This window comes from Myxine glutinosa, chromosome 5, assembly GCF_964187855.1.
Source record: "Myxine glutinosa chromosome 5, kmMyxGlut1.1, whole genome shotgun sequence".
NCBI classification, from domain to species: domain Eukaryota; kingdom Metazoa; phylum Chordata; class Myxini; order Myxiniformes; family Myxinidae; genus Myxine; species Myxine glutinosa.
In genome coordinates this window covers 60,721,304-60,748,074 of record NC_136265.1, presented here as the reverse complement: position 1 = coordinate 60,748,074, position 26,771 = coordinate 60,721,304, and the positions used below count along the sequence as shown (strand labels likewise).

The 26,771-nt window shown below is 42.8% G+C and overlaps 1 protein-coding gene across 1 annotated transcript; it reads right to left on the bottom strand.

Moving 5' to 3' along the window:
* Positions 1-3,148: 3,148 nt before the first annotated feature.
* Positions 3,149-25,845, bottom strand: LOC137427483 (uncharacterized). Its single transcript, XM_068117016.2, has 6 exons — positions 25,766-25,845; positions 25,445-25,611; positions 22,327-22,389; positions 12,604-12,663; positions 12,200-12,253; positions 3,149-6,907 (listed from the first exon to the last, which is right to left on the bottom strand). Exons 2-6 carry the CDS (start codon positions 25,593-25,595, stop codon positions 5,454-5,456), a joined length of 1,782 nt encoding a protein of 593 aa, XP_067973117.2. The 5' UTR covers positions 25,596-25,611; positions 25,766-25,845; the 3' UTR covers positions 3,149-5,453.
* Between the last annotated feature and the right edge of the window lie 926 nt (positions 25,846-26,771).

Genomic DNA, 26,771 nt, shown 5'->3' with positions numbered 1-26,771 from the left:
GTCCTGCATATTCGCAACAGCACGAAGCGGATTTTGGAGACTCACCGATCCTGTGACGTCCTCCAGTACCGGCGTTGCCGGGCGGGGAAGGGAGACCCGTACATTCCCAACCCGTACATTCGCCCTCTCGACTCAAGCTCACTCGGACAAAAGCCTCGCACAAATTACACCGTGAAGGCCCAATGGTCATGTCTATGCCACAAATCACGGGCGCACTGAATTGAAAATATATAGAACGCTCATACTCCGTGAAAAGTGAAGCCGCCGTGTCGCCATCTTGGTCAGCACGACTCGACCAACTCACTTCGCGGATCTCGTTTTGTGCGGCAATAAACTGCTCCAATCGGTTACGGAAGGGTTGTGGAAAGACGTTTCACAGCTGTTTCAAAGACATTTAATTCATATCGCACAAAATCGATACAAAACACGATCGCATAAAAGGTGAAAAAACGTGTGACGTGACGGGATGGAACATCACGTGATCGCTCTGAGCGAATCAGGCTGGCGGCGGGAATGGAAAATCATGTGATCGCTCTGAGCGAATCAGCGAGCTGCTCTGGAACCGGCTGAGATTAGCGGGTACTTCGCTGAAATGCGCTGAGGTAAGTAAATATGAATAAAAAATATTGATCGTCAAATATTTTGAGTTCGGCCATGTTCGTCCCAGGCTCAATGGCCATGTCTATGTCAAATATTAAGCACGTAAGCCTCTCCGTTTAGGAGTCTATCGGTAACATTACACACACACACACACACACACACAAACTGTGTTTTATATATATAGATGATGGTACCATCAGCTAACATGCATAAGGTAACTCACTGCTCCAAGTGAGTGGCAACGAACCTTCCCCAATGTCTCTATATTCCGTCTTCGAGCTCAGAGTGGATCCCCTCCAGTGATCAACGGAACGATGTCGAATCGAAACCAGAATCTCGTTCAGAGGACAAGCCCAGACACGCCGCCCAAAACGGCACAAAGGCGCACGCGGCCCAAAGCGGAGAAAAGAAGGTCACGTGGTTACAGAAGCACAAAGGCGCACTCGCAGTGATTGGGAAATCCAAAGGCACCTTCCAGGTATGAACTTTCACTGTTCACGGTCGGCGAGCCGCAAAGTAATCGTCAAAAGCCTCGGTGCCCACACACACCACAGATACGTCTGAAAGCGGTGGAAATGGTTGACGAAGCAAGGAAAGTTTGCTCGACGCGTGAAGCGCACGAGTCAAAATGGCCGACGGCTCGTGGTTCTCGAGTCGTCACGACCTAGCGATGATTCTTCGGAATCTAACGCCAAACCTGACACGCAGGATGATCCGTCACCGCGATACCAACTTTATCGCAGGAATTCCTTTTTCGCAGGAACCCCAAAGTATGTGACTCTTGCTCGACAACGTTCGTTCAGACCGCAAAGCAACCAGCTTCTTCCCCGACTCTGCTCGCACCGCTTCTTCCTCTTCACCTCTTTCGGTTCGGTTTTCTGTATCATTTAAAGTTAGCCTTTTTAACTTTAGATAACCGTTCCTGAATAATAAACCTTTTGAAGATAATAATAGTACATAAGATCAGAACTACGTCAAGTGGGTGAAAACCCCAATAACGGAAGTTACGAATCCGTAACACTAACGTACTGGGCTCTTTATTGTATCACTTTTGTCTCTGGCTCTTGGCTGCGGCTGGCTCATGTGCGCTTTTTGGGGTGGGCTGTTTGGAGATCAGAGAACCTTTGCATGTTGGAGCCAAGGGTGTTGTTTGTCGGTGGTGTTTTTCAAGGGAGACAAGAGCGTAAGAGGACCAGCCGCACAACCCCCCTCACATTTGTGGTGATGCGGAGAGGGCCTTCGTGCCATCTTGTGCATTTTTTTTTTTTTTTTTTTTTGTATACTGAATCGAGGGTCGTGAAAGAGCTAACATTTACTTCACAAACAAATCAACCAGACAAACAAAATATATAAAAAGAGGGAGCGGAAGATGGGGAGAGAAGGGGAAGCACACAAACACAACATTTGAGAGCAGGGAGATGTGTGGAAGGGAGAGGGCTTGGGGGGAGGAGGCGTGGGAAGGGGGTGGGGGGAGGGAGAAGTATAAAACACAAGCACACCAAGGACTTCCAGGCCAGAAGTTGGTATTTCAAAAAAGTGGAATTGGGGTGAAATTAGTGGGGGTAGAAAAGATCAAGGTTTTGGATGGGGGAAGATAAGAGATGGTGGTGAACAGCTGTTTTAAAGACCTGGAGGGTGGAGTGGGATTGAAGAGAGTGAGGGAGTTTGTTCCAGAGGTGGGAGAAAAGAGGAATGAAGGAGTGAAGGTGAGCAGAGAGTCTTGATTTTGGCAGTTTAACCATAAGAGGGTTGCAGGCAGATCTTGTGCGACCTGTAGGAATATTTGCGGGACAGAGCCCAGAGAGAGCTGGGGGAGCAAGGCCAGAGAGGAGTCGGTAGAAGACGGAAAGACCACCAACCTGCCTGCTGTGAGTGATTGAGAGGCCCTTGGAGTTAGCTTCATCGCGGGAGATCCATTTCCCACGTGAGCGGCTTTGGGCCGCCTTGGGGAGCGAATTCATTTAAACACTCCTCGTCGAGAGCAAAGCTGAGTGCCGGCAGAAAGGGGGGATTTTATTTTATTTTATCATTCCCCTGTCGGTGTTTGAGTCTGCATGTGGAGGTACCTCGATTGGGATTATAGATTTACCTCACCGTTCATTTTCAGTCCGTGCATTAATTTCATGAAATTCATTATTGTACATTTCATTTGTTGTCATGTTTCTGTGTCTGTGGGTTTCGGATAAAACACCGTGAGCTCCGTGCAGGTAAGCATCCCGCTCCTTCCCCCACCCACGACGAACCACACACCAGTTTCGGCTACATGCCTCGGCGTTAAAGACCGTTACGGCCTTCCGTCATCCGGTGGTGTTAATCGTGGGTAACGCGACAGTACATTGTGAAACACACCCTGAGCGGCTGCACAGTGAGTTGGATAACATTTTCACTCTTTCATGACATCCAGAATATTCTCCATGTTGTTTCGCACTCATATTTCACTTTCATAATTTCACACTTTCACCATTCTCAGAAAGTTTCCAAACATTTAGTGCACACATTAACACATCCACAATAAAATGCTCAATGAGAATCGAATTAATTTTACACAAGAATCATTTTATTCTTCCTTTATCCACAGAAGCACGTGTTCCCCATGCAACATATACAGTGCATTCAGAAAGTATTCAGACACCTTCACTTTTTTCACATTTTGTTATGTTGCAGCCTTATGCTGAAATCGTTTAAATTCATTTTTTTCCCTCATCAATCTGCACTTAATACCCCATAATGACAAAGAGAAAACAGGATTCTAGAAGGTTTTGCAAATTTATTAAAAAGAAAAAACTGAAATATCACATTTACATAAGTATTCAGACCCTTTGCTATGACACTTGAAATTTTGCTCAGGTGCCTCCCATTTCTCTTAATCATCTTTGAGATGTTTCATGATTGGAGTCCACCTGTGGTAAATTCAATTGATTGGACATGATTTGGAAAGGCACACACCTGTCCATATAAGGTATCACAGCTGACAATGCATATCAGAGCAAAAACCAAGCCATGGGGTCGAAGGAACTGTCTGCAGAGCTGAGAGAAAGGATTGTGTTGAGGCACAGATTTGTGGAAGCCTATAAAAAAAATTCTGCTGCATTGAAGGTTCCCAAGAGCACAGTGGCTTCCATAATTCTTAAATGGAAGAAGTTTGGAACAACCAGGACTCTTCCTAGAGCTGGCCGTCCAGCCAAACTGAGCAATCGGGGGAGGAGGGCCTTGGTAAGAGAGGTGACCAAGAACTCGATGGTCACTCTGGCTGAGCTCCAGACATCCTGTGTGGAGATGGGAGAAACTTCCAGAAGGTCAACCATCACTGCAACACTCCACCGATCTGGGCTTCATGGCAGAGTGGCCAGACGGAAGTCTCTCCTCAGTGAAAGACACATGAAAGCCCGCTTGGAGTTTGCAAAAAAGCACCTAAAGGACTCTGACTGTGAGAAACAAGATTCTGTAGACTTTCATGTGTCCTCAAGATAGTCGGGTCACCCACGATTAACACCACCGGATGACGGAAGGCCGTAACGGTCTTTAACTCCGAGGCACGTAACCTGCCTAGGTTATTGGGTCATTTTCTGTTCCACATTAGATTGTATCCGTGTCCTTGTTCATTGATGAGGATACTCAGTTTCTCCAGAGACAGACAAAATAGGAGGGGAAAGGTCGTCACCTTGTAAGATACTTGTAAGGTTGTCTTTGCTCCTGGGGTTTCAATCTTTCCTTCCAAGTGAGGAGTTAGCATCAGCGTTGTATTCCAGATCGTCATTGCTTTCTCAATCAGTGTGACTATTTGGGGGTTAACTTTGTAAACTTGCATGCATTTTATAATCCATGAATGTGGGACACTGTCAAAGGCTTTTATGTAATCTATCCAGGTTGTGGATAAGTTGGTTTCTCGAAGCTTGTAATTTTCTAGTGTGGTCTTGTTTAATAACAAATGGTCCATCATTTCATAACATCCTCTCTTACATCCTTTCTGTTCTGCCTCCAAAGCTCTCATTGAGTGAGGTGTTCATAAATTTCATCGGTAATTAATCCTGTTTCAAGTTTGTATGCTGTTGGTAGGCATGTTATCGGTTTATATTTATGAAGTGGATGGGTTTCATTGGATTTTGGGATGAGAAGAGCGTCACCTTCAGTGAACCATTTATCCATTGACTGTTCCCTTTGGATGAGTTTTTCAATGCTCGAGCATGGTGAGGGTGGAAAGCATACAGTTGCTGTAGCCAGAAGTTTGGAATCCCATCTGTGCCTGGGCATTTGAAGTTCGGCACTTTTTCGAGCTGATTTCTGATTTTCTCCATCAATTAATTATCATCGAGTGCATTTCCTGTTGCTGATGCTTTTTCTTTTCGAAGTGTCATATCCAATCTGCTTCTTTGTTGTGTTCTTTTTTGTCTTCATTTATCCATTTGCAGAATTTTCCAAGATCCTCTTTTTTAGGAGGAGTTGCCACATTTTGTTTCTGTTTCCCCGAGTTCTCTGTAGAACTTTTTTGAGTTGTTTTCAAACTGTTGATTTTGCTTTCTTCCGTTGTTTGCCGCAGTTTTTCTTAATTTTCCCTGCCATATGTTCTATTTGGAGCTTATTATGGACAGCTAATGGTTCTAGCCCATTGTTTTCAATATTGTATTTCTTTTTTATTTGTCTGATTCTTTTCTTGAGCTTTAGGCTTCTGTCTCCCCTCCTGAATTGTTATATTTGTCCCGTTTCCTTTCCTCAGTTAGTCTCTGCTTCTTCAATCTCTGTTTCCATTGTGGTGTTTTGCTTCTGTTCAGATGATCAGATCTATCGTTTTTCCTGTTATTTTCTCTTGGACATACAGTGCTGCTGCAAAATTCACATTGTTAATTTCTCTCAGATTAGGTGATTTTCACACCTGTGTGTTTTAGTTCATGTTTTTGTAAATTTGATGAAGCAGTAAATTCCTCGTTACACACAGAACACTTGTAGGGTTTCACACGGGTGTGTATTCGTTCATGTTTTTGTACACTTGATGAAGCAGTAAATGCCTTGTTGCACACAGAACACTTGTAGGGTTTCACATGGGTGTGTATTCGTTCATGTTTTTTTACACTTGATGAAGCAGTAAATGCCTTGTTGCACACAGAACACTTGTAGGGTTTCACACCGGTGTGTACCCGTTCATGTTTTCGTAAACCTGATGATTGGCTAAACGCCTTGTTACAAACAGAACACTTGTAGGGTTTCACATGGGTGTGTATTCGTTCATGTTTTTTTACACTTGATGAAGCAGTAAATGCCTTGTTGCACACAGAACACTTGTAGGGTTTCACACCGGTGTGTATTCGTTCATGTTTTTTTACACTTGATGATTGGCTAAACGCCTTGTTACACACAGAACATTTGTAGGGCTTCACACGGGTGTGTATTCGTTCATGGCTTTGCAAACTTGATGAAGCAGTAAATGCGTTGTTACACACAGAACACGTGTAGGGTTTCACACCAGTGTGTATTAGTTTATGTTTTTGTAAACCTGATGAAGTAATAAATGCCTTGTTACATACAGTACACTTGTGGGGTTTCACACCAGTATGTATTCGTTCATGGTTTCGGAAACTTGATAGATCAGCAAATGCCTTGTTACACACCGGGCACTTGTAAGGTTTCTCTCCTGTGTGTACTCTGTGATGTTTACGTAAACTTGCTGAATAATTGAATAATTTGCCACATTCTGAACACTTGTATGGTTTCTCTCCTGTGTGTGTTCTGTGATGTTTCCGTAAAGTTGATGAGTCAAGATATGATTTGTTGCATTGTGTACACCTGTAAGGTTTCTCTCCTGTGTGTATTCTTTGGTGTATTTTCAATTGCCAGATATTGCAAAAATTATTTTTACAAACAGAACACTTCAATGGCCTCTTATTCACTCTGCGGTGTATTTTTTGATGTCGACTGAAAGACGATGAAAAAGCAAAAGTCTTGCTGCACACAGGACATTGAAAAGGCTTCTCTCCTGTGTGTTTTACTTGATGACATTTCATCGATGATAAATGAGGAAATTCCTTGCTGCACACATTACACTTGTGTCGCCTCTCACGTTTGTGTAATCTTTGACATATTTTTAAAGATTTTAATGAACTGAACGTTTTCTTGCAAACAGAACACATGTGCGGCTTCTCATTCCTTTTAGTTTTCTTGAATGTCGTAATCCAATTTTTGTTCTTTGTTAGAACACGACTATATTTGTTGACTTCCTGACAAGAAGTCTGTGTCATGTTCTGATTGAAAGAAACTTCGCTGTCAAAAAAGTGAGAACTAGACTTGGAACAAGAAACCATTTTCATTTGATTCCCTGAAAAACAATTCAGAAAAGCATCAACAAATCATTATTGCTGAGAAATATAAAACAAACAAGACCAAAAGTCTAACAGCGGCATAGCCGGGCTTGTAAAATATTATAAACCACAAACATATGATTAGCTTTTTAAACAGTCGCTAATGCTGCTTATAACGTTAAACAAAAAATTTGGTGGAATCCCCGACATCAATGGGGTAAGTTTTACTGACAGAAGTGAGCGAAGATCTACTGTAATCTGGATTATACCCCACAAGGGTTGGAGGTGTGCTCATTTACCAAGCAGCTGTTCCTTAACGATTTTGAATGGAGTGCTTGCTCGAATGCTTACACCACTTGTCAATCTCCACAATAACCTTGGTAAATGAACACACACAATGTTCTTGAGACCCGACCATAGATCGACTGTAATCTTATGTACCCCAAAGAAGAATTACCCTTCTTGCAGCTCCCGTAGTGAGCGGGTGTACTAGTAAATTAAAATGTCGGTCGGTGGAGTATGCCGTCGTAATGACATCATAAACATAATGATGTAACGGTCACAAAATTGCCGCTACTTTAATATGTAGAAGATGATATATTTTAACTTCCAGGATGTTTGCAGTCACTACAAAGGGATTGGTGTTACGATTAGATTTACTATAATATTAACGTTACATTTATCATGATTTCAAAAATGATATTACCATTAAAAAAACCGAGGCTAATTCCTTACTTTTATTCTCTGTTAATACTGGGATTATTAATATTAGTGCCGAACACCGCTCATCATTGATTCATGAACCACACACCGCTTCAATCCATTAACTTTGTATTCACGACATTGGGATTAAAGTGTTATGGTTATATTTACTATATTATTACTATTACAAAAACGATACTATTGAAACGATACACTACTGTATTAAGAAACCTGGGCTTAATTTGTCCAAAGCGGTCCGAAGATGAAGCATGCGGCCTAAGGCCTATACGTACCGTATTGATGGAAGAGCAGTAACGTCTATGCTTTCGATATTTGATGGTCACTTTAACAATCGATTTGTTTGTGTTTCACACTGAATGATAAAAGTAAAGGTAGAGCATGGCGATTGTGATATATGACAGGTTCGATGATATGTTTTGCCTGAACGGCATATAAATCAAAATGGCGGTGTGCGGAGTCAGCCGCCGCACCACTGTAATGACATCAAACGTAATCACATCACCCTGTCATGTGACCAGATCCTCAGCTCTGATTGGTATACGTTTGAGGGGACAATCCGGGACATACATACATACACTGTTCTAGACTGCTGTGCCCGATGGGCTACGCCGTAAAAAAAGCATAATGGGCTCCATTTTTATCTTAAATTCGCCCCATGTCTGCACTCATCTCTCACCCAGCAGAAGCTGCATTTGAGTCATTCCATAAACACCAGAAATTAAAACTCATCTTCATGATAAATATAGCAAAGTATAAAAATAGAATTTGATGTGAACACATCAATGGATATGCCTTTGCTCATGTCAGCTGTCAACTCACTGTTACATTTGATATCAATTAAAGGAGTGATCTTGTTTTGAAGTTGTATGGTGTAAATGAAGGAGCCTTAAGATGATCCATCATGCTATATGGATTTACCACTCCCCTTTCAAAATCTCAGAACCGCCTTGCAGAGTAGGGATTGCTTCTTGGTTAAAATGGCCGAAAATGCTCGGCAGATCCGAAATGCCAATCCCCACCTCTTTCATACTCTGTAATGGACTCAATCTGGGTCCGTCATATTGAGGAAGTTTTTGAAAACATATGGTTCAAATCTTCGGGTTTCCTTCAAGTATCGAACGTCCCAGTAGCACCCTGTTATAGCTGTGGCAGGTAAAGCAGCTAATAGTTTTGTGGTGGTTTAGAAAAATTTTAACATCAATGTTATATGAACGGAGTTAGGTATTGATAGCGTTACTTTCACTGATATGAGAAATAGCACATATGTTCCTGGTCAAAAGCCTTTCCAAGTCATTACAGCCAAACAACAGGAAGTTTTCGGTAATAATTTTAACATTGCATGTAAAGCGGTAAATGTATGTATTCCCCATTTTTTTTGGATCCCAAAGCTTCATAAAAACCCATATAAATTTAGGTTTACTGCAGGAGCTTGACAATGTACTTTGTAACAATTGTCAGTTCTGGTTAATTCAGGGTTACGGATGTTAAGGGAGCAATTTAGGAAATAATATATATATATATATTCTCCATAGGTGATTCTGTCTGTCTGTGAGTCTGTCTGTGAGTCTCTGTGGTGGTGTGGCCTGCTCCTTTGAGGGAGTAGCTCCACCCATTCTGGAAGAGGCTTCAAAAACAAATATCCACCATTTTGTTTACTCGCATAGCTTTGAGGCCTCTTTCGTTAGGCCTGTGGTGTCTTGCTCTCTCTCATAGTTTTATTTCAACTCTAATTCGATATCTCATTTCATTTTTCACAGTCGCCAACATGGTTTTAGAATCGATTTAAAAAACGGCAAGAAAATTCGATGAAAGTTCCTGTTTATAGAACGAAATGAATTTTCAAAGGCCTGTAACATAAAAGTTCATTGAGACTCCCTCACGATTTTATCTCGACTCGAATTCACCATCTGATTTCATTTTTATCGATTGTTTTAGACTCAGTTTCAGCAATAATAATTGAGAAATAAACGCACACACGGGAAATTGCCGAGACATTTTAGAAATTCGGGCAATTGCCGAGATATATTAAATATCGCGGCTTTTCACGACTCGATATATCTTACACCGCCCAAGATGACAGACGGGAAAATGCTGACATATTAAATAATCGCGGCTTTTTACGACTCGATATATCTTTCACCGCCCAAAGTTCATTAAGTCTCTCTCATGGCTTTATCTCGACTCAAATTCACCATCCGATTTCATTTTTATCGATGGTTTTAGACTCGGTTTCAGCAATAATTGAGAAATAAACGCACACACAGGAAATTGCTGAGACATTTGAGAAATTGCTGAAAATGCCAAGATATATTAAATAATTGTGGCTTTTCATGACTCGATATATCTGACACCGCCCAAGATGACACAGACGGGAAAATGCCGAGATATATTAAATAATCGCGGCTTTTCACGACTCGATATATATCTTACACCGCCCAAGATGACCCAGACAGGAAAAGGCCGAGATATATTAAATAATCGCGCCTTTTCACGATTTGATATATCTTACACCGCCCAAGATGACACAGACGGGAAAATGCTGAGATATCTATAGATATCCGATGACACGGCTTTATCTCGACTCCAATTCACCATCACAGTCGCTGGGATAGTTCAACACTCAGTTTCAGCTAAAGTTGAGAAAATTGGCGAAATGTATTCCAACAGCCGTTTTGAATGTGTCGACTGGTTGGATGAGATGTGGGCACAGGGAAGGAGAGAGGGGAATGAGAGATGTGAAGGAGAGGAGAGAGCGTTCCCAGGACTTCGTTATTTATATTATTACTTAGTAAAAGTACAGCGACTGAATAATGAAGTTTGGGATCAAACCGAAGTCTAATTATATATTTACATATTCCTAGGGTGTATGCAGAGTTTGTTTAAAGCGAGTCCACTCTTTTCCAACCATGGAATTAATTAAACAATACAGTACTTCAAAAATGTACATAATAATGTAAACTAACTATGGAATACAATATTGAATGATCTAACGATGAAAATATATCTAGCTATGCAACTACTAACGAACTATTAAATACAATATTTAACTATGGAATACAACGTTAGGTTTTAATCTATTTTTACTTTGTGAAGTGAAACGTATTCGTATTCGATACATTCAAGTTTAAAAATGAAGAAGAGTCATGTGGTCCATAGGCCTCTGACAGGCCTATGATGTTCATTTTAAGACTGAATCAACACGTCTTCGATCATAAATTACTTTTTGAAGAAACAAAGGTACATTTTGATTACAACTCAAGCAAAGGAAACCAGGCAATGACTGTTACTCCGCTGTGTGTGTGTGTGACCCAGTCCCCCGTGTGTGTGTGTGTGTGTGTGTGTGTGTGTGTGTGTGTGTGTGTGTGTGTGTGTGTGTGTGTGTGTGTGTGTGTGTGTGTGGCCCAGTCCCCCCCACCCCCCCCCCCCCCATGTGTGTGTGCGACCATTCCCCCGTGTGTCTGACCCACTGCTTTGTGGGTGATCCACTTGGCAAAAAGACAATACATGACGGTATACATATGCACTTCATTTTGTTTCGCGATGAGATCAAAGATGGCCGACTGGCGGCCATTTTAGTTGCAAAAAACCCAATGTTGAACGCGTCCTCTACCATTTCTCGGACATGCATTTACCGATCTTCTTCAAACTTGGCAGACAGACAATAAATTATTGCTTATATATGCACATAATTATTTCTCGAGATCAGATCCAATATGGCTGACTGGCGGCCATTTTGTTACTTAAACGTGTCCCAGGCCATTTATTGAACATGCGTGGTCCAATTTTGTTCAAACATCGCACATGCACAGAGTACATGATGGCATACACGTGCACCTCACTTTATTTTGCGATCTGATCAAAAAGGGCCAACTGGTAGACTGGCAGCCATTTTAGTTGTAAAAAAACCTGACATTGAATATGTCCTCAACCTTTTCACGGACATACATTTACCGATTGTCTTCAAATTTGGCACACAGATAATGCAATCACAGATAATCACATTTGGCACACAGATAATAATGAATGAATGAAAAGTTACATATGCACGTCATTTCTTTCGAGATCAGATACAAGATGGCCGACTGGTGGCCATTTTGTTACTTAGACGTGTTCCCATCCATTTCAAGAACATGCATGGACCGATTCTCTTTAAACCTGGCACAAAGACAATAAATGAGAGTGTAAATTTGGAGAAGATTTTGTTTTGTCATCCAACCTAAGATGGCGACTGACAGCCTGTAACTCTGTGCAGCAAAATTATTAAAACCAGGATGGGGACTATGACATCTTATGTCTTTTTCTTCTTCTTGCATTTTGCATGGGGCCCGCAAATGACAAACACTGCAATTGGAAACGGTCACCTCATCCGATGATGAAAGTGTGTGCTTGCATGTTACGTTTAGTCGATTTGGATGAAGGCTTCCTTGAACTCATGTCATGATCAAGTTTCTGTCTGTTAACAAACAGCAAGTCCAGTTGTTTCCCACGAGGGGAAAAAAAAAAAAAAAAAAAAAGTAGCACATCTCACCTCAAGCATATTGGCACACCTAATTACATGGAGAGTGAAAGTAGGAAGACTTAGTTACCTCTCAGGGGACGTTGAACGAGTGCAGGATCAACCATCAGGTTCCCATCAGCATCTGTAACATGAAAGTGATCCCGTTGTATCTTGATGTTATCTCTATCACTGAGATTGCAAGTTGGTTACCGACTAATTATATCATAATCATCATATCCACATGTATCTCGACATATATCGTGACGTTTCAATGTGGAGATAAAATTTGTTTTTCAACTAGCTGGTATTTAAGTTGTGACATGGCCTTAAGGAAAGTCCAACAACCACTGGGAGAGAGAGAGGGAGGGAGAGAGGGAGAGAGGGAGAGAGGGAGAGAGGGAGAGAAGGAGAGAGGGAGAGAGAAAGAGAGAGAACAAGCTCCAGCACAATGTACTCTCATCAATATGAAAAGCAGAATCTTGTGGTTCAGACCTTTGTGTTGAAAGGATGATTCAACATACTCAGATTTCACCTTCACCTCAACAATAAAACCTGAAACAAAAAAAACCACTCAATAAAACTAAACAATAGCATGACTAAATCAAAAGACTTACATTTATCTGAAGTAAACCGTTAAAAATAAATGGCAAATGATATAAAACTCGAGAGGTGCTCATTATGTTCCAAGCCCACGTCTCGCAGTACTCGATATTACTATGAAGAGTTTCATTTCCGACATTTGATAAAACAGATAAACAGAACTAAACAGATGGGCCCACACACTAAAGACGCACACAGCATCTCCACAGAGCCATTCATTGCATCATGGAGCTGTTGCAGATCAATTTTGGAGGTATGGTAAAATTATCACGTTTTAAACCTTTCCCTCAGGTGCTGAGGAAAGGTTTAAGTTGTGCTGTTGTTGTGTTGATGTTGCTATTGTGTTGATGTGATTTTATGAAGCTATTTGTATGTTCTCGGCTGGTTGTGGATTGTTGTGCATGAAAAGATTCAAGTGTGTGGGGGAGAGGAGTGAGCCTTGAGGGACTCCGTTCGGTTGTTGTGGCTGTCGTTGTTGATTGTACGCTCCTTCTGTTTACCCTCATATATTTTTAGACTTTTACTGCAATAAGTATTAGTATTTACAATTTTGTGTCCTCAACTGTCCTTCTCAAGGTTCCTGCCGTCTTGGAATAAAAAATGTTACTGTAAGAACCACGACATTAAGCTCTAATTCCCGCATCTTCTTCCTCAATCCTGGAGAGAAGAGCTTTTAAAACAGGCATATTTATGATTAAACGCAGAGAAATATTTGTTATGGGTTGAGAAAATTGAAGTTGACCTTTCCAAAGGAGCAGAATTGAAGATGGGGTGAATTGACATATTACCGACATAGGGCCCATGTCTAGTTGCGCAGTTGGATCGTCAAATTCAGGTCCATAATTTTTCGGAACACACGAACACACGAACTCACACACACGAACACGAACACACACACACACACGAACACACACACACACGAACACACACACACACGAACACACACACACACGAACACACACACACACGAACACACACACGATTTTTCCTGATGAAATATCCTGAAAACACAATCTATATAATAATACCGTAAGGACTCGACTTTGTTATCCCTTTTACGCCGCACCCAGTGACCCCATGCCCACGGCACTAATGCATTTTCCATCTACGAACCGCGCTCTTTGTTTATCACGTACAGCCATACTCGAAAAATCTGAATTCGCCGACTTTGGGACCCAAAAGCATCCGATTATCGGCCGATACGACGCCATCTTACGACACCATCGTATTGGCGTCTGCTGGGCGAAGGCGATGGTCAAATGGTCTTTATCGTCATTTTAATAAAGTTAAATGGAGTGACGTTTTGGAAACGTTTTTTGAAGTTTGAAGTTTTTTCGAATCGAAGTGAAGAAGTTTTTGAAGTTTTGATTTTGGAAACGTTAAATGGAGAAACAGTTTCACAGGAAGAGAATGCGATGCGATGAAGAAGAATCCATCTTTATTTTATTTTTTTGAACCACAAAAGATTGAAGCTCCACGAAGTCAAGAATGTGAAACGACGTGAATGTAATAAAATAAGTACAAAAAGTTTTAATTAAAACAAAAGCCGCGTCGATGTTACACAATGCCTAGATGCAGCTGTGCCTATAACGTCGATGTTATAGGCACAGGACATTCCTATTGATTCGATTACTTGATGTTATTTTTGTGCAAAGTGAAAATATATCTCGGCAATTTCCCGTGTGTGGCGACGAATTTTTAATATATCTCGGCATTTTCCCGTCTGTTATTTCAGGTGGTGTATGACTGACCATGCCGCGATTGAAAAAAATATATATCTCGGCAATTTCCCGTGTGTGGCGACACGTGAACGAAGCTATGCTCCTCTCTCCACATTATTGTGACGACGTATAAATTAAATATTTCATCGTGACGATTGTCATCAAATGGACGAATTTGTAATATATCTCGGCATTTTCCCGTCTGTTATTTCGGGCGGTGTATGACTAAGCATGCCGCGATTTAAACAAAATATATATATCTCGGCATTTTCCCGTCTCTTATTTCGGGCGGTGTATGACTGAGCATGCCGCGATTTAAAAAAAATATATGTCAATGGACTTGAAGTTACAGGCCTTTGAGAATTCATTTCGTTCTATAAAGGGCAACTTTCATCGCATTTTCTTCCCGTTTTTTTTCAACCGAGTCTAAAACTATGTTGGCGACTGTGAAAAATGAAATGATATATCGAATTTGATTTGAAAGAAAACTGTGTGAGAGGAAGACACCACGGGCCTACAAAACAGGCCTCAAAGCTATGCGAGTTAATAAAATGGTGGATATTTGTTTATATGAAGGCTCTCCCAGAATGGGTGGAGCTATGGTTCCCAGAATGGGTGGAGCTTTGAGGTTTTGTCTTCTCTGCAAGAACAACAACAAGAAGAAGAAGAAGAAGAAGAAGAAGACGTGGTAACAACAGCATAGTGCACTCTATGAGCAGCGTCTGCGACGCGGCTAAAAATGTACATAAACGACACAGCTCTATGAAACAGTTTCGCAGGAAGAGAATGCGATGCAATGCGATGAAGAAGAATCCATCTGTTCCGCCATTTGTGCCGGTGTCATCGATGGCGGTGTACGCTAACCTCATCAGGTGGGTTTACCATAATTTCTTCCATATACTGTGATAACAACGAAGTGAAACCGATCAGCAGCCCATCAGTATCTGCTCTATTCACGGTGCTTAAGTTAATCCTTCAAATCATTTAAAAACAACCCAACGTTGACGAAGCATGGCATACGAGGCCCGTTCAAAAAGTTCACGGAACGACGTACTCTCAAATGTCTGAGGCCAAAATGTTTGTTTTTTTTCCCCCCTTACACAACGGAAACAACAACTGGATAGGTAGGGCCGAGGCCTACGCTTACGTTTCGCTCCTGCATCTGCCACCGTTCATGATTATCAAAGTAGGCTTTACCCTGTTCACGATAAGGTAGAAATCAGTGAGGTGTATACGAAGAGATAAAAGGATGGCATTGACTTCGAGACGGTATGTGATAGTTGGCTGCGGCTGGCTGATGCCACGTTTTTTTTCTTTCATAAGTGCCATGGATGCTGATGGACATAATAAAGGTATCGGCTGATCTCTCATCGTAATATTACCCGATGGAAATGAACTGTTTCTTTGTTTGTCATTTCCTGTGCAATAATGTCAAATTGATAAGTCAGACATCCTTTTCTATTGACAGCTGCGCTCCTTTTCAATGGCATCGTCTATTGATATGCATGTTCTTCTTTCATATAATTTTACACATGCACAATCAGTATTTCAACTCTTGCAGACATTGGAAAGGAAGTTGACTCACAGGCCAACTCTCTGGCTCAATCACAGGCCGATGCACAGGCGATGTAATTGTGAGTAGCATTTTTGCACAAGTGAAAATTGAAAATACACGTTTTTGGTATGTGGCTATGTTATTTAGTGTTTGTTTTGTCTCTAACAATGTAAAATACAAAGTCAGGAGGTGACACTTTATACACAGTGTAAGTTGGATTCTACAAAGTGTCACCTTTTTCTTGATTTTGTTCACACAAATCCAACCCACACCATATAGTCTCATAAAAAATGGCCAGAGTGGTGCTATGCCGATTCCTATTATGAATCCATTCATTTTTCAAAAGTATATCGTAGCGTTGTCATTTAAGTAGATTGCAATAAATACGTTGTTCATATACGCACTCTTCATTCTCATCTTTCTTCCTAACTCTTACTCGGACAAGCAAATCCCCTATGCCATCCATATTGGTACACTCTATCCATACACCACATCCTCCCTTCCGTGGATGTTCCACGGGTTTCGGCTAGTCTATATAATAATAGTGTAAGGACTCGACTTTGTTATCCCTTTTACGCCGCACCCAGTGACCCGATGCCCACGGCACTAATGGATTTACGATCTACAAACCGCGCTCTTTGTTTATCACGTACAGCCATACTCGAAAAATCTGAATTAGCCGACGTTGGGGCCCAAAAGCATCCGATTAACTGCCGATACGACGCCATCTTACGACGCCATCATATTGGCGTCTGCTGGGCGAAGGCGAAGCAAGCCGTCCGCTGATTGGACAGGCGAAGGCGAAAGCAAGCCGTCCACTGAGTGGACAATCCAGAGCATGCATTTGTGCCGGTGTCGGCGATCGTTGTTCATATACGCACTCTTCATTCTCATCTTTCTTCCTAACTCTTACTTGGACAAGCAAATCCCCGATGCCATCCATAATGGTACACTCTATCCATACACCACATCCTCCCTTCCGTGGATGTTCCACGGGTTTCAGCTAGTTGACAATATTACGGAAATTTATCAAAAACGAATTTACGAATTTATAAAAAACAAAAACGAAAATTTATCAGAATTACCAGAACTCTATTTTACAAACTGCAAAATTTGACAAATGTCATCCAACACTATTGTTGCATTTAGTTTGAAAATGATGACGTCCGTAGGTTACGTGGTTTGGCAGCAATCTTGGATTGAAAAACAAACCTTATCCGATCAACACGAAACTTCACAAACGTGATCCCCTGCCCATACATTTAAGGAGTGTACATTTTTAATGTCATATGTCACGTAGTTTGGCAGCCATATTGGCTTGAAAGCCGAAAAAAAACAAAAAAAAAAAACCTCTTCTCCGAAACAGCTTCACCGATGGATGTGAAACCTGCCGTGTCTGGTAAAAATGTGATACTTGAAAACAGCTGAAGGGATTTAAATCAAACTTGTTAATTTTTAGGACAGTAAATGACGGCATATACCCATTGTCATGCACAGGGATTACATGGAGGCATATTGGTGACACAGTCTCATTGCTCGAGCTTTCTACAGTATGTCTCATGATTTCATTCCAAAACTTGATGGACATTTATACCTTGGGAGAAATAACAAGTACCGGATATACAGTGGTAAGTTTTACTCTTCATTATAACATTACCACGAAGAAGCCCGTCAAATATGACGGGTTGGAACAGTTTATTGGACGGCACAGCCTCATGAGTGTGCCAAAGTCTGAAGCCTCATCCGAGTGGCAGATGCGCTTTTCTCTTCTTTATTTTTCAGACATCCTATGGATGTAAATGAACACTCGTTTTACTCTGTGCACGTTGCACATCATTGTGCAGTGAATTTCACCTCCATGTGCCTTGTATTATTTGTTATTTTAAAAAACGCTTCTGCACACCGTCCTTGAGGCTCGGTCTGCAAGCCACCATCTACAATTCCAATTAAAGAGACATAATTGCTTGTCTATGTTAAATGTTTCCCGATTTTGCTTTATCCTCAAAAATAGACCATAGTGAACACACATTTGCGTTTAAAAATTGGCCTTTAAACCTACCCTTATGAAGGAGGACAGACATCTGTACAACCACACAAACTGACATTGTGTTTTATATGGTAGATTATCAGATTCGAATTTGAAGCGGCGGTTCGTCCTGCGGACCTTCTTTAAGCTGTGCGTCCTGGTTCGTGCCGACTTCGAAGCGGCGGTTCGTCCTGCGGACCTTCTTTAAGCTGTGCGTGGAGCGGACACGCAGCAAGGCCAAGTTCGCGCCAACGAACACATTTTCCCGCCAAGGCCTCAGACGATCTTTGACGATTCCAGACGAGATACACCAGCCAATTTGGAGGTACATCGATCAGGCAAGACATTCTCACGTCGTGCGAGTTCGAGTCCCGGCTTCATCAGGAGCGGTCGTCTTCTGACGTCTTGCTGGGGTCGGTCGTGAGGAGGGGAACTGTGGACGGAGAGCTGTGGTTTCCGTGCAGACATCGTGAGGACAAGCATGCCTGGGAAGAGCGAGCTGCACGCCAAGGCCGTTCGCTTCACGCGGAAGGCCTACTTCGCGCCAAGGAGTGTGTTTCATGCGCAAAGACGCCAGGGCCTCGGACGATCTTTGACGATTCCTGACGAGATACACCAGCCGATTTAAGACTAAGTGCCCACTAAATCACACCTCTTTGTTTTTCAGTTGGATTTCCCTTTGTCTGTATTTGGGTATCTTTGGGAGTGCTCCATTTGGGAATATAGTTTATTGATCGTTTTTTTTTCGTGCACCAAGCATTTTCATCAAGCATTTTCATTTTCATTTCATCAAGCATCAAGCATTTTCTTTCATGCATCATCACCTTCGAAAGTGTTGCGTTTACATTCTGTATGCCTGGCCATCTTAGCTACTTAACGTGCAGTGTAAACGAACCTTTTCTTTGTTATCAATGGTGATCTCAAGCTTGTGGAGGAGCTTGTATGTGTCATGTATTTGGGAGGACGACTCGGCCATCCTTGTGCTTTTAGTTTTACATGAATTGACTTGGACCGGTGTGTATCCTGGTTAGAATAGGTACACCGTATCCCTGCGTGTCGTAAGAGGTGACTAAGAGGGTTGGCGTCAGGAAGGGCATCCGGCCATAAAAACATTGCCTCAAAAAGAGAACCATGACAATTACAACTGCATATGGGCAGGGAACGGCCCGAAGTGGAGATCGGTTTCTGAGGTTTGGGACATGGAATGTAGGGACAATGACAGGGAGATCAGGAGAAGTGGTGGAAGTATTGGTCAGAAGAAGAGTGGACATATGTTGTGTGCAAGAGACGAGATGGAAGGGAAGTGGTGTGAGAATGGTGAAGGGTAGGCAGGGACAGAAATACAAGTTTGTGTGGCAAGGGTGCCCGGAGGGCGTGAATGGTGTTGGTGTCTTGTTTTCTGAGGAGTTTGTAGACAGTGTGGTGAGTGTGACCAGAGTGAGTGATAGGTTGATGATGGTGAAAATGATGATTGGAAAGCTCTTGGTGAACATCATCTCGGGATATGCTCCGCAGGTTGGTCGGAGCGAAGAAGAGAAGGACAAGTTCTGGTGTGCGATAGAGAAGCTGATGGAAAACGTGAAAGATGAGGAAGTTGTTGTGATAGGAGGAGACCTAAATGGACATGTGGGAAGGAGTATGGACGGTTTTGAGGGAGTTCATGGGGGTTACGGATATGGTGTGAGAAATGGAGAAGGTGAAAGGATTTTGGAGTTTGCTGATGGAGCTGATTTGTTCATGTGTAATACTCAGTTCCAGAAAGGGGATAATAAGCTTGTTACATACACGTCAGGTGGGTCGACGACAACTGTTGACTACCTGATGGTGCGTAGGCGAGATAGGGGGCACCTCCGGGACACAAAGGTAACCCCGGGGGAGGAGGCTGTTTCACAGCACCACTTGGTTGTCTGCGACATAAGGGTGAAAGGTGCGAGGAGAGCTCGGCGGGTGAAGTACCAACCAAGAATGAAGGTGTGGATGTTGAAAGAGGTGACAGTAAGGGAGGCATTAAAAGAGAGGCTGAGTCTGGTCGAGGATGATATGGTTGAGCTTGAAAGTGGTTGGATGTCAATGAAAGATAGTCTGTTGGGAGCCATTGGTGAGGTATGTGGATGGACAAAAGGACCACCGAGGCACTCGGAAACATGGTGGTGGGATGATGAAGTTGGAAAGAGGATTGACGAGAAGAGTAAGAAGTTCAAGGAGTGGCAGAAGGCAAGGGGTACGGGAGCAGAAAAAGCAGAGCATTAAAGTTATAAGGCAGCCAAGAAGGCTGCAAAGAAAGAGGTAGCAAAGGCGCAGGAGACATGTAGGAAAATGTTCGGAGAACGCGTGGATTCGGAAGAGGGTCAGAGAGCGGTATTCAGGATTGCAAAGCAGATAGCGAAAGAGAAGTGTGATGTGATGGGGGTGAGTTGCTTGAAGGATGAAGTGGGACAAATCGTTGTGGACCCAGATGGAATTAAAGGAAGATGGAAAAGATATATGGAAATGCTGTTGAATACAGAGAATGAATGGGATGGCAACATAGAGAGTAACCCAGTTTTATGACCGGCAGAGAAGCTAACTGAGAAGGAAATTGAGGAAGCGATAAAAGCAATGAAGAGTAGAAAAGCGGGAGGGCCGACGGGAGTTGTGGGAGACATGTTGAAGGCAGCAGGAAGTTGGGGTGTGAAGAGAATGACAGAGATCTGTAATCTGGTGGTGAAAGAAGGCCGCATTCCAGTGGATTGGGAACTGAGTACCCTTGTCCCTCTATACAAGGGGAAAGGTGACCCTCTGGAGTGTGGCTCGTACCGTGCAATAAAGTTATTGGAGCATGGAATGAAGGTATTGGAAAGGGTGTTGGAGAGGAGGATAAGGAAGAAGGTGGGGAAGATCGACGAAATGCAGTTTGGATTTATGCCAGGAAGAGGAATGACAGACGCGCTCTTTATTGTGAGGCAGTTGCAGGAGAAGTACATGGAGAAGAGGAAGAAGTTGTTTCTTGGGTTTGTTGATCTGGAGAAAGCATTCGATAGGGTTCCACGCGAAGTATTGACATGGGCATTGAGGAAGTTAGAAGTGGAGGAATGGTTGATCAGAGTTGTGATGGCAATGTACAAAAGAGCGCGCACAGCTGTAAGGACGAAGGACGGGAACAGTGGTGAGTTTGAGGTGAAGGTGGGAGTGCATCAGGGGTCGGTACTAAGTCCACTACTATTTGTAGCTGTGATGGAGGTGCTGGCTCAGACCGTAAAGGAGGGTTTACCGTGGGAGTTGTTGTATGCAGATGATCTGGTGTTGATTGCGGAAAGTATGGATGGACTGAAGGAAAAGATGAACAAGTGGAAGGAAAGTATGGAGACAAAAGGTCTGAAGGTGAATATAGGAAAGACGAAGGTGATGGCAAGTGGTAAAGCATGTGGTGAGGTGGAAAGAACTGGGAAGTGGCCATGTGCTGTGTGCAGGAAGGGTGTCGGAGTGAACTCCATTCAATGTACAATGTGCGCTGAGTGGGTTCATCAAAAATGTAGTGGTCTGAGAGGGTCATTAACCAGTGTGGCAGCTACATTCAAATGTAAGGTGTGCACAGAGGGAGCTGCAGATGGAGGAAATGTTGAGTTGGATCTTGGAGATGGCGTGAAGCTGGAAGGTGTGAAAACATTTTGCTATCTCGGAGACATGCTGAATGGAGAAGGTGGATCAGACTCGGCAACGGTTGCTAGAGTGAGATGTGCATGGAAGAAGTTTCGGGAACTGAGTGGCGTGCTGATGAGGAGGGGAGTGTCGTTGAAGCTGAAGGGAAAGGTGTATGCTGCATGTGTGAGAAGTGTTATGATTTATGGGAGCGAGACATGGGTCATGAATGTAGAGCAGCAACGAAGGCTGGAAAGGGTGGAAATGCGAATGGTTCGGTGGATGTGGAGTGTCGTTGAGAGAGAGGAAGACAAATGATGAATTGCGAAAGATGATGGGAATAGAGCCTGTGAGTGATGCTGTGAAGAGGAACAGGTTGAGATGGTTTGGTCATGTGTTGAGGAAGGATGAAAGTGACTGGTTGAGAAGAGTGATGGAAATGAATGTAGAAGGAAGTAGAGGACGGGGAAGACCGAGAAAGACTTGGCTAAAGACGGTGGAAGAAGACATGCGGGCAAGGGGGTTAACAAGGAGAGATGCAGAAAATAGGGCAAAATGGAGAAGATTGTCATGGGGACCGCAAGGCTAACCCCCGCTCTTGCAGGGAAAATGGCCTTAAAATGCATGTTGTTGTTGTTGTTGTATTATCAGAAACAATAAAACTACAATATCAACAATGTGTTTGTGGTTCAAACCTTCATCTTGAGGGAACGAATCATCAATGAACTTAGACTTCATCTTCACTCTCACAATAAAATCTGAAACGAGAACAATCCATTTAAACCAAACTATAAAAGTTTCAATAAAAAATTAATCGAAAGCCTTTATCACAATATATTATCAAAAGATACTCACTTTACAATCTCAACGGTACATTTTAATTTTCACATGTCGGAGTCTTGGTGGAACACGTGCGCACAGTGGTTAACTGTCCATTAATTGCCAATTCTCATTACCCGAATTTGAACCACAGGAGTGAGCAGGATCATGTGATCATGACTTCCAGTTTTTTTTCTTCTTCTGTCTGTGTGACCGCAAAGCATTCAGTCCTTACTTATCCAATCTCAAACAAACCTGCCAGGGGGACTAAGGGTCCAATGATGGAGGTTGTAACGACTTCATTTGCCCCAAGGGGTTTTCCGCTTTGGACAACCGGTGTGAAGGTGTATCAATAGAATGTGGTGGCGCTTTGTGGGGTACATCTTCCGGAAGTAAAAAAATATTCCAACAACAAACTATTCAGTCAATTCCATCTCACATGTGATTACCTTTTAAAAGACTCGTTACTGTTGTTTAACACGAGACAAATACATTTGAAGGAAACCGATGTTCTTGAGGCATTCTAATTCTATGGTTATCGCACTTTTTGCTTACCCTTTTACCTCAGTATTACATGGTAATCTCTGTACCCTTTTACCTCAATATTACTCTTACTTATGTTAGATCAGGTCATTGAAAAGATCAGACCGTGCCTTACCATTTTAAATTCCCGATAATAAAATTTACTTCCGTGAGGGTGTCGGTGATGTGGGGGATATCGCAAGTCACAAAACCCCATGGGAAGTGAGGATATTGTTTTACTAGCCGAAACCCGTGGAACATCCACGGAAGGGAGGATGTGGTGTATGGATAGAGTGTACCATTATGGATGGCATAGGGGATTTGCTTGTCCGAGTAAGAGTTAGGAAGAAAGATGAGAATGAAGAGTGCGTATATGACAACGGTCGCCGACACCGGCACAAATGCATGCTCTGGATTGTCCACTCAGTGGACGGCTTGCTTTCGCCTTCGCCTGTCCACTCAGTGGACGGCTTGCTTCGCCTTCGCCCAGCAGACGCCAATACGATGGCGTCGTAAGATGGCGTCGTATCGGCAGTTAATCGGATGCTTTTGGGCCCCAACGTCGGCTAATTCAGATTTTTCGAGTATGGCTGTACGTGATAAACAAAGAGCGCGGTTCGTAGATCGTAAATCCATTAGTGCCGTGGGCATCGGGTCACTGGGTGTGGCATAAAAGGGATAACAAAGTCGAGTCCTTACGCTATTATTATATAGATTAATATTATACTTTTATCATAAATGTTGTTATTACTTATGAAATGAGAAGCGGCCTTGGAAAAACGCCACAATAAAGCTATCTTAACACGGATTACACATCCAACCCCATTGGCGAGGAAAACCCCCTCTGGGAGGAGGTCAAATGAAATCACGACAACCTTCATTGTGTGATCCTTCGTCCTCCTGTCAAGTTTGGTTGAGATTGGATAAGTGACGAGCGAATGTATTACAGTAAAAAATCGTCAGACAATCACAAAACTGCGTATTTTAGTTTGATCATGTTTATATGTAACCCGATGTTGTTTTGTAGTTTGTTCTGAATATCTCCTTTGTATATGGAAAGGCATTCCCCCTATAAGCTTTTTGGGATTCGGCATCCTCGAGCTATTAAAAATCTTTTGTGTACCATGGTGCTTTTGTTAAAGAAAATAAATGTTGTTTTGAATTTGAATTTAATTCCTCGACCCTAAAACGTAACTTTCAATGTTTTCTCCAAGTCGCGGGATTTTTTCCGCAGTACCACAGGGTTATCTCATACCTTTTTACCTCAGTATTACACGGTTATATCGTACCCTTTTAACTCAGTATTACACGGTTATCTCTGGACCCTTTTACCTCAGTATTACACGGTTATATCGTACCCTTTTAACTTAGTATTACACGGTTATCTCTGCTCCCTTTTACCTCAGTATCACACGGTTATCGCTGGGCACATTTACATCAGTCAACAACAACAACAACAACAACAACAACAACATGCATTTTAAGGCCATGTTCCCTGCTAGAGCGGGGGTTAGCCTTGCGGTCCCCATGACAATCTTCTCCATTTTGCCCTATTTTCTGCATCTCTCCTTGTTAACCCCCTTGCCCGCATTTCTTCTTCCACCATCTTTAGCCAAGTCTTTCTCGGTCTTCCCCGTCTTCTACTTCCTTCTACATTCATTTCCATCACTCTTCTCAACCAGTCACTACATCATCAGTCACTACATCAGTATTACACGGTTATCTCTGGACCCTTTAACCGTAGTATTACACTGTTATCTCGTACCCTTTTCCCCTCAGTATTACACGGTTATCTCTGTGCCCCTTTACCTCAATATTACACGGTTATCTCTGTAACCTTTTACCTCAGTATTACACGATACTCTCTGTGCCCTTTTACCTCAGTATTACACGATACTCTCTGCGCAATTTTACCTCAGTATTACACGGTAATCTCTGCGCCCTTTTACCTCAGTATTACAAGGTAATCTCTGCGCCCGTTTACCTCAGTATTACACTGTTACAAGATAATCTGTGCCCTTTTACCTCAGTATTACACGGTTACCTCTGCGCCCTTTTACTTCAGTATTACACGGTAAACTCTGTGCCCTTTTAACTCAGTATTACACTATTACACGATAATTTTTGTGCCCTTTTCCCTCAGTATTACACAGTAGGCTCTGCGCCCTTTTACCTCAGTATTACACGGTAAGCTCTGCGCCCTTTTACCTCAGTATTACACGATAATCTCTGCCCTTTTACCTCACCTCAGTATTACACGATACTCCTTGCGCCCTTTTACCTCAGCATTACACGGCAATCTCTGTCCCCTTTTCCCTCAGTTTCCCCCAAATCAAACCATCATGAGATTCCCCATTTAAATGAATTCATGAAATAAATAAAATAGTAGTGAAGTACACAGCACGAACCAGCACAGGCACAGCACGGTAACGGGAAAAGGTAACAGCAAGGTGCAGAGAGAACGTCACGTACCGGGTAAAGACTGCATATCATCGGGTGGACCGACCCTGGACCCGCGATCTGAGGGAGAATCTCCCGGAACGACCGAGTTTCCTACATCGGAACCGCTCGTGGATCCCGGGGGGTTCGATCTGTGATCTTCACCTGAGAGATCTCGGTTCATGGCGCACCGGAGGGTACTGTAAGGTAGAAGGAGGTAAAGTACGGCACTGTAAGGTAGAAGGAGGTAAAGTACGGTACTGTAAGGTAGCGTGGAGTAGAATGTTACACTATGGTACTGTACGAGTACAGTACGTCAGTTATTCCGGCAAACGCGAACCACGTGCCATGTACCATCAAAGGATGTTATTCACGATTTCAAGACCGAAGATTCGGCACGTTGAATCACGTGACATAAGCAGGACTCCAACGTTAGGCCATCCGGTCCGCGCCGGAAGACTGTTAATTTTTTCTGGGTCCCTCGGGACAACGCACAACAACAACCACCAACTTGAAACATACAATACATCTTTCCCCTCAAGATGGAAAAGTGCAGTGACCTAGTTATTGTTACACGAGCAAATAGTACAGATGCAAACCAACGCAGGAAGAAAAGTAGAAGCAGAGATCGCTTGCAAAGTCCAACTTCGTGCAAAACCATAAACAACAGATCAAACTCGAAAATGCACATAACATTGCAACGAATCAAATCCAACTCAGTGTTAGCAAACATCCAATATTGGTACGTTACACATGGGGTAACTGAGCGAGATGTACACACTGGCTGGGTGACTGCTCTGCCAGGCTCACCAGATCTATACTACAGAAGGTGCAGTATCACAAGCTGGAGGCTTCAGGTCTGACGAACAGCTTGAGCCATCATGGACCTCACTGGTAGCGTTATCAGTATCAACGAGAGACTGATCGAGAGCAGCACCCTCATTGGGTGGGCTTCACAATCACACCTGGCATCCACCGTTTGGAACTCGTAGGAGGCTCCATTCTAACTTCATAATCCTGATGTAATGGTGGAAGATCTTTGAGCATGTGACGATCATGGTAGAACTTCTGTTTCGCTTTTTCCATGTCGAAGTGTCTTTTGACACCATCACGGTCGTAATCCATAGGCACCAGAAGACCTCAAGCAATGGGAAGGGTATTCCTCGGACATCTTCCCATCAGTAGTTGAGCCGGTGATAGGTGAATGCCTTCCATTGGTGTTGTCCGATAATCCAGCAAGGCCAGGTGCTTGTCTGTAGATTTTCGCCAGTCGTTTAACAGTTTGTACAGCCCTCTCAATTTCTCCATTGAACGTGGATGACTGGGACTAGACGTTCTGAGAATGATTCCGTGATCTTTG